This window comes from Centruroides vittatus, unplaced genomic scaffold (genome assembly GCF_030686945.1).
Source record: "Centruroides vittatus isolate TY-2023 unplaced genomic scaffold, ASM3068694v2 contig_374, whole genome shotgun sequence".
NCBI lineage: Eukaryota > Metazoa > Arthropoda > Arachnida > Scorpiones > Buthidae > Centruroides > Centruroides vittatus.
The window spans coordinates 529065-542500 of NW_027122196.1; the positions used below are offsets into that span (position 1 = coordinate 529065).

The 13436-nt window shown below is 30.2% G+C and overlaps 2 protein-coding genes across 6 annotated transcripts in view; one reads left to right on the forward strand and one right to left on the reverse strand.

Annotated features, from left to right (window-relative positions):
• The window catches only part of TfIIS (RNA polymerase II elongation factor), a 49883-nt gene extending 46938 nt beyond the window's left edge, over positions 1 to 2945 (forward strand). The window contains exon 9 of the mRNA XM_067270577.1: positions 2360 to 2945. Within this exon, the coding sequence (XP_067126678.1) occupies positions 2360 to 2368 (9 nt within the window). The 3' untranslated portion in view covers positions 2369 to 2945. The remainder of the gene's footprint in view (positions 1 to 2359) is intronic.
• A 1646-nt stretch (positions 2946 to 4591) lies between these two features.
• Positions 4592 to 13436, reverse strand: part of LOC136975517 (probable 3',5'-cyclic phosphodiesterase pde-5) — a 61969-nt gene continuing 53124 nt past the window's right edge. For all 5 annotated transcript variants that reach the window (XM_067270581.1, XM_067270580.1, XM_067270579.1 and 2 more), the window contains exons 26-27: positions 5618 to 5706; positions 4592 to 5533 (exon numbers count right to left, since the gene is read on the reverse strand). In XM_067270581.1, coding sequence (XP_067126682.1) covers positions 5482 to 5533; positions 5618 to 5706 — 141 coding nt within the window. In that variant the 3' untranslated portion in view covers positions 4592 to 5481. The remainder of the gene's footprint in view (positions 5534 to 5617; positions 5707 to 13436) is intronic.

Consider the following 13436-nt stretch of genomic DNA (forward strand, 5'->3'; position numbering starts at 1 on the left):
AAAACATTTTTCAGTATAAATATGGATAATTCAAAGTTAATATATTTATAAATGAAAATAGCTTGTAGGATACAGGTTTATAAAATGCACATTCTGGGATGTAGGCAGAATTGTCAGGTATTTCACAGTTTTAATGACCTTTGAATCTAGATAAGACATTGTAAAAACAGAGCTAAGCAATGCCATTAAATGTGAAGCACATACAAGTATATTTTTAACTTAAAAAATTAGAGATTAAAAGAGTAGAAATGAGAAAATGTAGTGTTGCCAAAGAATGTAGGGTACTGACAGATACTAGAAACTTGCCAAAAACTATTTACTTATTTATTTACAAAAGTACACAGTGATGCTTAAAAAAGGCAAGGAATGATACTCCCATATACGAGTTTAATTTTTGGGATTGATAATTTAAACTTTCTTGGATTTTCTTATTTGAATAAAAAGTCCCAGCTGTTTTAAAGCATTCTTCTACTTCTATTTAAGTTTTTCAAATAATCTTATACAGGGTAGCAGATAAAAAAAGTAGCCCTGATCTGTAGTTTAGCAGAAACACATAAGCAAACTGCTGGTATCATTGTAACAGATGTTGAAAGTGGTCACCTATGGCATCTATACACAGTTACACACATCAAATCATGTTTAGAAACATCTGGCATAACATAGTTATATAGATGACAACAAAGATGAATGCAGCATTCAAGAAGCATTGTATATCACATAATGAAAAATTCCTAAATTATTTTGTAGTTTAAAACTATTAATCAAGGACTGAACTCTGTGAAAAACACACAGTAAAAAAATAACATTCTGTTAATAATTGTTTAAAATGTTGTAGAGATAAATGTAAGCCATTTAGATTAGTTTTGATATTTAATGGGAATGACATTAATTTTAATTACAAATATCTTTGAAAATCTGAAAGAAAAAATTTGTTTAAGAAAATACTTGGAAGAACTCACACTTAGGAGTAGTAGTTACAGTAAAGGCAGCTCCCCACATTCCATATTTCCCAAATGCTGAGCAAACATTTGGCCAGTACCGAGTAGTGTGGATGATTTACTCGTGACTCCACTTGACAAATATTCGGTATTTTCCATTTTCCACTCCTCATTGATATATTATGCTGAACGAAAGGAAACAAATCTTGGACAAACATTTTGATAATTCCCACAATGAATCAATGCTTGGCAAATAAGCTTGTGTGTGTATGTGTATGTGCTTGTCACATGACAGACACTTTGGAAAAAGACAATTATTTAGCAATTGGAAAATACCAAGTATGTAGAGTTGCCTTAATATATAACTTCAACTAAATATTTCTGATTTTTATTTCTTATAGAGAAACTTGCAGTTAAAGTTATATGTACTTTTTCCCCCATCCTGTATGATGTAGATTAATCTAAATATGTTAAATAATGTATCCTCTGCTTCTGTTCTGTTTCTTTAATCTCAATACATAATCTGTTCAAACACTGTCCTTTTCTAGGAATTATGAAATCAGACTCCATAATTACTAGCCAATCAACAATTTTATTTTACCCAGATGCATTTTGGAAATTAAAATATTTTCCTCCTCATTGGGCTTTCTTCCATACAAGCTAAACAAGGCACAAACACTTTTTCTACACTAGTAAATATGCAATAACTACATTAATTTTACAATTTACAATCACACATATATTAAAATTATAAACTATTTACTTCCTCGTTTTTCAACATTCCAACCATATTGGCTATTTTCATATTAAAATCATTTTTTTCTATTTTAAAATAACAAAAATGTTCAATGATTCAACAAATAATGAACAAAGTTTACACACAAATAACAGAATGTTCATTTTTTGCTTTCTACAACTAAAGGAGTATAGTAGTAAATTTTAAGTGAAATTGTTTTAATAGATAAAGTAAAAATTAAAATAAATTTATTTTTCCTTTTAGTTTTATTTATGATTTAAATAGTTATTTTATATTGCTTAATTTTTTTATGTAGAAAATCTTTGATTTAATGGATTTTCACATAATAGCAGATGATGATCAAAAATGCTGGATACTCATAACTTCATAGTTTGTTGCTGTAATGTATTTAAGTTTTGCTAATTTATACAGAATTAATTGAAAAGTTTATAGCATTGAAAATCATTTGTTTTAATTCAAAATATATCATACAGAATAGGTAATTTCAATGCCTAATTGCAAAAACCATCATGTAAATGAAGCTATTTATATGGTGATTATGCATACATTGAGACTTGAGCTTTAATAAATATTTGTTGTGTGTTAATTCATTAAATCAAAGGTTTATTTTTATTTTTGTTGTCATTAATATTTTTATTATAATAACAAATGTTTTCTTTTATAGTTTTGCTGAAGAACTGACAAAGCAGCAAGCATTTTAATCATTTTGTTTAATTTTTCACAATCATCACACGAACAGCTCCTTAAGTTTAGGAGAACTTTAACAGAATGGCAAGAATTTTATTTTTCATTTACCTAAAATTTTGCTTGAAATGTTTAAAGACGGAACCAAAAAGAAAAAAAGCTATTAACCTTTAACATGGTTTTTGCAAAAAGTATCACCGTTCCATCTTGGATACAAATTTCTAAAAACGAATTCTGTATTTAAATACTTGTGATTTTTGAAAAATTGCCCATTATCAGCCAGTAAGATTTTCTCATTTGGGTTTTTATTGCAAGGAATTTTAGATTCCGTTGTAAATAAAATATTCTAATGCAGTCGAAATATATTCGTTGGAATTTTGTGTGATATATATATATGCAGTTTATATGATATAAATGGCAACATTTATAGACACGGTTGCATCGGAAGTAATGGTAATCCTTACCTTATGGCCGAAGTTATATACATATATAACTAACTGTATGATACAAAAATATTTTACTTTATATATATATATAAAATATTATTTAATATACATTTATTAAAAGCAAACATAAATCTCCTTACAATTGATGATGTTCATTTTGTTTAACAAAAATTATCCAACAGATTGAAATTTCATTCCAGATTGTAATGTTTTAATATAAATTTTTTAGATCGAATGATTGTATAGAGAGCGACAATTCATACATATAAAGTTACAGTTAAAAAGTTATTAAAAGAAATTAAGTTTTTGTTTGTATGATTATTAATATGTTTGCCTTTTTATGATAAGTTTGCAAAGCATTTTTAATATATATACATGCTATATATTTGATTATTTTGAATTTCTTGTGTAGTAGTAACATCTCGTTTCAGTTTGATTTTGTGTATTGTTGAATTAGCATTTCTTTTTTTTTTTTTTTTTTAATGGCTGACATTTGAAGCGGTTTGTTACCTTAAGACATTTAATGTTTGAAACTATGCATTCCTCACGCACAACAAAATGTTTTACTACCAGTTTCTTAATTACAAATACGTAAATGTGTTTAAAATGTAATTTCTGTCAATACGAAAGTAAGATGTAGAAGATAATTTATATAATGTTAAATCAAAAAGTAATTAAATTTCTTTTTACTTGAACAATAACATGTTGAATTTACAAATTATTAAAATAATATCCAAATTTTTCTTGTGAGAAGTTTAAAGAATTTCAATAATTAAACAGAAAATTAGCTTTGATTTTTAATAAGTTCATTCAATTAAAAAATATTTTTTGTTTCTTTTTCATTGCTGTTTTAAGTTTTATAAATGTAAAATGTTTAATACTTTATATTAAGTAAGCAGTTATTGATTTTTATAAGTAAATTAAATGGCACATGTTAATTACAAATTCTAAAAATGTCTCAAATTTAATATCAGTGATGTGTTTAATTTAGAAATTTTGGAATGAGATTTTTAAAATTCAAACACTTTCAAGCCACGTTCACCCGTCTTCAGTACAAATTTGTCCTAAAGATGAGTCAGCAATGGCTCAAATGCACTCGAATTTTAAAGATTTCATAATTTAAAGAATTGCTACACAACTATTTATTTTCAATTAAAAATTTCTTGAGACCTTTTCTATATATCATCAGATTGAACACTTTGTATGTTCTAGGTGAAAAACTGTTAAAAAATTACTTGTGTTCGGTCTGATAATGAGATGTGAAAGATCTTAAAGCATTTCATGAAAACAAACAATTGATTCCTCAAATTTTATAATTTGGAGAGTTCTGTAATACAGAAATAATTTTGTCAAATTATTATTTTAATATATATATATATATATATATATATATGCCCGCCAGTGGCCGAGCGGTTCTGTCACTAAACACTGGGAGTTCAGCCACACTCAGATGGGCTGGCCGTGTGGAGTTTTCCAGGTATTCTCCATGTTTGTAACACCCGAATAGGTGCCAGTTTCCCTTACAAGACCTCCAGGAAGGCATTTTTCCTTACATAACATTGCGCACCAGAGAAGGCAATGAGGAACCACTCTGGTTGTAACTTCCCCAGGATACACCTTGGTGCCTTACTAACGTGACTTACTTACTGACGTTGGCAAGCACCTGGCGCACTTATTAACCTGCGCCAGGTGCTTGCCAACGTCAGGATTTCTGATATGACGTGCAGATATATATATATACTTTATTTATATAGTAATATATATATATACTTTATTTTCCACTTATAGTAACTTTTTTTTATACAATATAGCTGTACAAATATCAATAATACTGTAGATATTTTGTATTTTAAACAACAAACCAACAATATTGATGGTAATTGTTTTTTCTATCACAGACAAATCAGAACAATTGTACAGACATTTACAATGTACTTCATATAATACAAATGCTTATGTAATGTATTTATAACAGCTTAAAAAATAATTACACGATCATTCGATAAATAGATTTAAAAACCATTTAAAACATCCCGAATTGATCAGAAGACGAAGATGGTCCAACTAAGATGTCGATTGGGAGCATTTAACATGATTGTTGTCATTAAAATGTAGTATTTAAATCACAATAACTGCCCCTGGCATGCTTTTATGTAGAAAGTTGATTGTTTTCTTACTTACTTCATCCATACAGCATTCAAAATCTCATATTTTCAGGCACTGCTATAAAATTTGCCTTACAGACACTCAATGTTATAATAAATATATTATTTATTTATTATAAAAATAGATTTTAATTCGAGGACTGTCACCACAACAAATTCAAATAATTATTATTCTTTATCAGTTTCATGGTGTTTTTCTTATAGTAACAAGAGTATGTATACTTTTTTAGACTCCTTAAATTCTGGCAAATTAACAGCATGTACATTAGCAGATATGAGATTCATACAATAATTTGCTTATTCTCTATGCATTACTCCAAATATTATATCATTTGGCTATTTGTAGTTTTAAATATTTTATAAATGCCATTTTTGGATTACAATTTGGCTTTGTACCATTCTTCAATCATACAAAAGATTTACTTAACAATAAATTAAACAGATATTCATCCATTTATATGCCAAAGTATGAAAACAAAAACCACATTAATTTATTTATTTTCTTGCTGGTTGGCTAATTCTTGCCACTTTTGAAGATTTTTTCTAAAGGAAGAAGGATTTATTTTTAGTAAAACTATTTTTACTAATAAAAACTTACATAATAATAACAATAATAATAATACTAACTGACAACCATCCAGCATTAGTCTTGTTTCAGGAACTAATTTCTGTAGTAAATCATAACAAGGGATGCAGATACCTTGTAAAAATCCTACCTGTTGCAAAAGTATGAAATTTTTAAATCTAATTATTAGTCTTTCTGAAATTAAATTTGGCAGAAATACTGTACAACAAATTCATTCTTGTATATTAATTTTCTCATTCACATAATATAAAGGAAGAATGTAATCTGTATGTTTCCAAAACATTTTTTTATGAAAATTAACAAACATTAAATGGCTCTTTCTATATCAGTAGAAAGCTTGAATTGAAAAATAAATGCAGTAGAACCCCGATTATCCAACCAAACCTGTAAATGAATACTGTACTATCTTTAGTGTTTTATACTGTCATTTATAATGGAATTTTTATATAGTTAAACTTTTGCTGGAATTTAAGAAAGGTGTTGTTTTCTCTTTATAATGGAAATTTTAATACAGTATGTATTACAAAATGAGCAGTTATTTATTGTGGCATCATCACAACGCAGGACTGCAATTTTTAATCATATTTAGTACAGCATTTCTACTAAAGTGCAACTATGCTTTTTGGAACACGAAGAGTTGTTACTAAAACACTGGACTGTCAACATCATTTATTCATCCTGTTTTAACACTTAATCATGTTCCAAAGTGCAACTATTTATATAAGTAGAACTCTCTGCATGATTGTTGATCAAAATACTTCTGTGTAATGATCTTGATAAAATTATTTCAAACAGTAGAATGATGACATCCCAAAGATTCTCAAAAATTTCCTTAACATCCCACCTCATTGCAATCTGTCACAAAATTTTACCCCTGGTGTGGACATTGTACCCTTCAATTGTATTCATGTGCCATATTTACTGACAATTAATTAGTTTATACACATTCAAAATGGCAATTTATGCTTGTTTATCATAGAGAAATAATCATTTCTCTATGATAAACAAGGAGTTTTATAACCTGAATTGGCTGTGAGGTAGTCTACTGAGGAATTTTTTCAGATTGAAGAGACGTTTACTTAATCAACTGATTATTTTTCATTAAAATGTAGTAGTTTGTGGATGTTTAGAAATGGAAACCTCATTAACTTCTATAGTAGTAGTATATATTCTCAAGGACATACCTGAAATTTATATAAAATAAAAGCTTTATATAGAATTTACTCTAGTGTTTATCCTCCAAAGGAGAAAATATTTTAATTGGAATAAATGAATAAAGACAAATCCTTAATTTAAAAATAATTTTATACTATAGAAAGTAAATCTTCCAAGTGGACAGACAGATTTATAGAACAAATACTATTTAATATTTAATATATCTTTAATTATACAGTCAGTTGCAGAATCATGACAAGGATTTAATTATATGTTAAAGATGCATGAATAACATCTGTGATGAATGTTATAGGGCAAACTGTCTAATAACAATATAAATTGAGATGAAAGATGAAGGCTATTGATTTTAATCTGTAATTTGGGGATGAACTTTAGCTTTTATTGATGTCCCCTATTCTATGCTACAGATCAGTGTTTACTTCATGTATTTTTTTAATATTGTTAACTTATTTTAGGTGTTAAAAATATTTTAAATGTAAATCAGCCATTTTAAATTTTATTAATTCCAATAAACGTGAACTTACACTACTTTATTTAAGATAATTCCATTTGTTTTCTGTTATGCGCACACACTGACGTCAATGTGACGACATTTCTGTACTGGCTCTTTGTTTAAAATCAAGAAGTGACGTCAGATTGACGTTTAATACACATTGTAATTAGGTTGTATGCTATAAGTCCTGTAATTCTGCACGTAGATTAAACACGAAGAACCTTCGTTTCGTAATTAAGATGGCGTAGATAAATCTAGATAAAATGGAGGTTTAGACAGGTAAAAGTCACTATATATGCTGAATTATTATAATCACAAGGACTATAAGCAGATTACATTGGAAACAGTCGAATGTAAAATTAAATGCAATGCAATTTTTATATTTAAAATGTCAGCTGTCTTGTAGCTAACATGGCTTCTGTAAATTGCTTGCCATTTTAAAAATATCAAATTTACATGTACTTTTTGTATTAGACATTTTTTTCTTGTGTGTAATTATTGAGTGGACGTGCAGAAATTTGCCAATTTAAAGTTTAACTGTACAAATATCGAAACGCCCTTTAGTTTTGACGCATTTGTTTGGTTTCTTTCTAACCTATAAACATCAATAATCACGGAAAACATCACCCATTTTAACTATAAATTCCGTCTGACTGACTTGCGAATTAAACAGTTGCAATTTAAATTTTTCATATAAAACAATAAAAAAAAAAAAAACAGGAAAATTTCAGTTTCAGTTGCAATTCTAATTTGTTATTTTAGAAAGTACTACGTTTAAAATGAAAGCTAATTCACAACTGTGCTGTAATTATCTTCAAGATACATTAGCATATCAATAACAATTAAAACTATTATTGAGCGTATCGAATTCTTCATTTGTAGCCCCACATAACAATAGCTACAGTTTGGAATACATGCCTGGTAGGTTGTGAAATATATGTTTAACCAATGAATCACAATAAGTTTTGCTGGTTTTATGACAGCAATTTGAAGGTTCTAAGGCGAAGAACACGTGCAATAATCACATGAGAAGAAATACTGGGAGAAAACACTTATTAAAACAAAACAAAATACGCAGCTGTGAACAATAAAAAAAGGAATTGAAGATACTGGTTACAAGGTTATCCTGTAAACTGACTTCAAAACGGATGGACAGCAACGTAGGCCAATCTTGCCATTTTATAGATAAAATTACTGCGCTTGTGTAACTATAGAAAATCGTATAAAAATCTAGCAACGAGTTGCTTAACTTTCCCGGCGACATTTAAAACTGCGCCTGTGGCACCATCTGTTATGATATTTTACTATTAACTTTGTCATTTTATAATAATAAAAAATATAAACAGTTTAATTTTGAGGGTAGGAATGAGTTTTATAAAAAAATTGTAAATGCTAATAACAAGTAAAATTGCCATTAAGTTTGATCCCACTAGAGATACACACGATCCCTTGGACCTTTAATCATCAAAATTGAATAGCATCAATTCCCCTCATACACAAACTTCCCTGTCAAATTTCAGAAAATTTCGACTAAAAGCACAAGAGTTATTAAGCTTCAAATTGGGCGAACAAAATCGTGACTCCCCCACACACTAACATCCATACATACATACAGAATAAACCCCCAATTTTCTCGACGTTCCAAGGTCCCTGAGACCAAAAATGTAAAAATCGGGGGTGCTCGTCTTTAATCTATCTACGAGTAACTCCGTTCTCGGGATTAAGGAAAGACGGACGGACGACATTGGGAATTTATGGGTCTACAATTTTTTCAAATTGCAGAAACTGACCATTCATTGAAAAGGTAACCAAAGACGCGACCATAACACCAGAATCCAGTTTGAATTTAAAAATCGACTGTAGCGCCGTCAGTAGTAGTCATAAAAATCAAAAACGACCGTTAAAATTGCGACTCGATTATCTACGTCACTCCATAATCACGTGGTTTGGAAGAGTTCCAAATCGAATCGATAAATGATGTGGACGGAAAACTGGTAACTTTACCGGTCGATAAAACGTTTTACGCATCCCTGTCGCGATTTTAATAACACGAGAAACAATTAGAAGTGGCTGCAGGTAGCGCCATGTACATTTTTTTTCCTCTACAGAGTTATTGGTGAATATTAAATCCAGCGTGTTCTTTGACCTACTTTTTCCGTGTTGCGTGATTCAGTTACTTTAACATACAGGTCGGTAATTCTGCGTACCTGCGCTGTTACTTTGCTAAAAGAGGCGATTAAAAATTGTTTAAATTTAATTTTAAAAAGTTAATAAATTTTTTTATATCTGTATATTTCTATAAAAGATTTTTTTTAGTGTTAAAATTTAAAACATCCCTAATTGAATTTTTTATCAACAGAGGGCGGTAAATGTTCTTTCGATATTTTTATCCCAAATTTAAGCTCTGGCATCATTTTCCATCGCGAAAGACTTCTCGACCGACGTTTATGTTTGGTGAATTTATTTATTTTTTTTAATAGAAATTTCAATTCAAAGACGAAAGCGCGTATTTTCCCTAAGTACAATATGTAAAAAAAAAACGAGTTCCTGCAAAACGACAGAATCGGGAGCATGAATTATGGGTTTCACTGCTAATTTTGCATAAGTTTTGAAAATTCCCTTCCCTGTATATATACTGTAATACTGAATAGACATATTTAGGGCATCGTCTTGATACAGCTGCCTTAATTTAGTGGGTAATATAATATGATAATGCCTAATTATATTTTTATGGCAACGCTAAGTATTTAATAAAAATAATAGCCTAAATTATTAAGTAACAATTAAAAAATGTTTCATCATCATCAAGTAATAATTCTTTGAAATTTTAATTTAGACTTAATTTTCTACTTTGTTTTTACCACACTGTGGTCCTTAAGAGGGCCTTTTTTGAGACCCATTATGGGTTCAGTCAGGTTCACAGTGTTAATAACTGATTTATTTAATGATAGAGATAGAAAAATTAATTTAGCCCATACGTATCGTGGCTTTATATCCGGGAGAAACCATCCATGAAAACATTCTTAGGCCACCCGGATTGATCCTGGGTCTTCCTTATGGTAGGCCATCTGGCTAGGATTCTAGTGATTAAAGAGGTACAATTGAATGAATTTTGTGATCCATTATTTTATTAACTAGAACCTATCGCATCTCAATAAATTATGGATCACTTTCATCATCGATTTTTAATGATGGAAGTGATACACATCACAATCTGTGCTTTATCATCATCATTTCTATATATGTATATTAATATGGAAAATATTTCTTCGTTTTTCGGTGTTTTGAAGATATGAGACACGTCTCGAATTCGAACTCTGTCCTGTATTTAGATGCTTTGTTAAAATTAATAATCTGAGTTGCACCATGACTGATATTGTAATTCAAAACTCAAAGAAATGTTTACATCATTAATGAAGAATATTTTAATTTCAATGCTGCTGTTAAATATTATTAGTGTGGGGATGCCGTACACGATATCAGCTTCTCTGTCATTCGTTATTGATCCAATTCTTTCGATTTCTTACACTTCCAATCTCACCTTGCTTTTCCTCGTATGAAGGCCCACTACTGGCCGAGTGGATAAAACCACTAAACACTGGCAGTTGGTTTTGCTTCGCGCCTCAGCAACGGGTTGGCCACGTGGAGTTTTCGGGTTTTATTCACATTTGTAACATCAGTTTCCCGTGAAAGACCTGTCAGGAGGCGTTCGGCCACTTGTCATATAAAAAACAAACCAAACCACGTATGAAGTGTTTTAAGAGGACCATTTTTATCCCGAAGAACCATTCTTGACTACTGTTGATTTCCATTATAAGCATCATGTTCTAAGCGTTATATTAATACTTAGCTGGACAGCAATTATTGGATATTTAAGTTATATTGATGTGAATGACCTTTTAAATTGCAAAAGCTTAACTTAAAATGAGTTTAAATGATATTCACAACTTGATGGAACAATACTTTGAGTACTCCATCCAATTCTTCGTGGAAATGGATAAAAATGAATAAAGTGAAATGCTAATTTAGCATGCATGATACTGATATAAGATTACACATAAATAGTAAATTTAGTGCTTATTGGCTGAAATTTTTGTGGGTAGGTTGGACTCGAATATGTCGAGTATTGTCATTCACCACGCGATACCCTATTGTGGGCCTAAGTGAATCAACGATGAGCATGAAAAAAGGACCTGCTAAGTGCTACTGGAAGGAAAACATTTTAAAAAGTTTCGGAAATCTATATCTTTGAGAACATAAAGTAACGAGGAACTGAATTAAAATGTCGATTAAATATTATATTTTTTAGATCGATTAAATGTATCTGCACACGCTCTAATAAGCACCCAGAAGCACAAAAAAGAGAAAGAAAATTATAAATAAAACATTTCTTAGATAAATCTTACGAATTAGAAATAAGCTTATCGATTTTTTAATGAAAAAGTATCGGAAAACAAGTAAAATATATAATTAAGAATAGAAAAAAAGTCTATAGTAAAAAAATATAATAAGTGATAAAAAAATTTGCTTTTAAACATATCTAAAAATCGATTAAAAAATAAATAATAACGAGCAAAACTTATTATGACATCCTCAAAATGCCGGGCTGCAATTTTTAATCTTATTTTTAATTTATTTACTTTAAAATACATGCTCTCCATTAGTAGTGTTTTGCCCCTGTACATCATACTTTCCTCGATAACGACAGTCTAAATTCGTTGTGAGAAACATTTTTGAATTAAAATCACGTAACTTCTATTCTAGATAGGAAGTTCGTATACAATTAATCGCGGCCTCCTGTCCCTAAGCTTTTCATATCTGGTCACGACTTTCATCTAATTGTTAACATCGATCTCGAGATTAAAGATGGGCAAACAGACGGATAACAATTTTTTCAAATTGCAGCCCAGTTAAATTCCAAATTCCTAAAATTTTCGATGGTGTGATTTCATTAAGAATTCAGCGGCATGTTTTCAAATTTAATTTTTTCCCTCTCCCTTTCAACGTAGACATAAGCCTATTAACAATCCATAATAATTAAAAATGCAAAGAAATGATTTCCTTGTTTCATATTCTCGGCTTGATTAACTTCGTTTTCGCTATCAAAGCGATTTAAAAATGTTTCATTCTAGCGGAACGTAGATGAATTTGTACTGAATGGAAATAAGTTCGCTTCGATTATCATCATTTGCATAAAAAGATCCGCTCTAATTCATCTAAAGTACAATTTATAACGTGGAATAAAAGCGCATTTCTGTACACAACAGAAATGCGCTTTTATTCCACGTTATAAATTGTACTTTAGATGAATTAGAGCGGATCTTTTTATGCAAATGATGATAATCGAAGCGAACTTATTTCCATTCAGTACAAATTCATCTACGTTCCGCTAGAATGAAACATTTTTAAATCGCTTTTGTTTCGTTATAATAATTAAGGGATAGTTATGGCCGAGCAGTTAAGGTGGAAGCCAACCACTCTGGGGACCCGAAATCGAAAAAAACCATAGGAATTTTTCGGGGAGTCGGGTCTTGTCTTTTGCCACTCGGCCACCACATTATTGGCTTGGCCGAACCCATAACGGCTTGCTACAATATGGCCCTGTCGGTGGCCACAGGGCGGAAAGAGTTTTAAAACTTGAGGGCTACTTGAAAAACTTATCATTTAATTCGCTTTTGACGACTAAATAACCGAGATTATAAGCACTTACTGCTCTAAGGGATCCGAATTCCGATCGGATCCTCAGATAAAGTATTTTCATGGATTCTTTGAGTTTGATTCTACCTCATATTAACAGAACATCAAACCTTAATCAAGTGTACAAGAGCATCTAATGTATTTACGCGTGGAGTGGCTTCAAATGTGTCACATTGTATCTTGAATACCTAAACTCTGGTACTACCAAAAAAAAGTTAGGATTTGGCCCGTTATGCGAATAGCTAGATGAAAGCGCTGAGGGTGTCAGGTGGCGCATTTAGCGAAAGCTGTCAATGAATGGGTGCGTATCACATGATTCATCAATTATGGATAATTTAAATCGTAAGAAAGACACACGAGACATTTTTTAAAATATTGAAACCTTAGAGGAATATGACCGATAATCTGAATAATTCATATTTTATTTTATTTTTACCAATTTCTAAAATAGCCAGTTCAATATAAAAATTACTGAAAATACGGCGAAGCTCTAC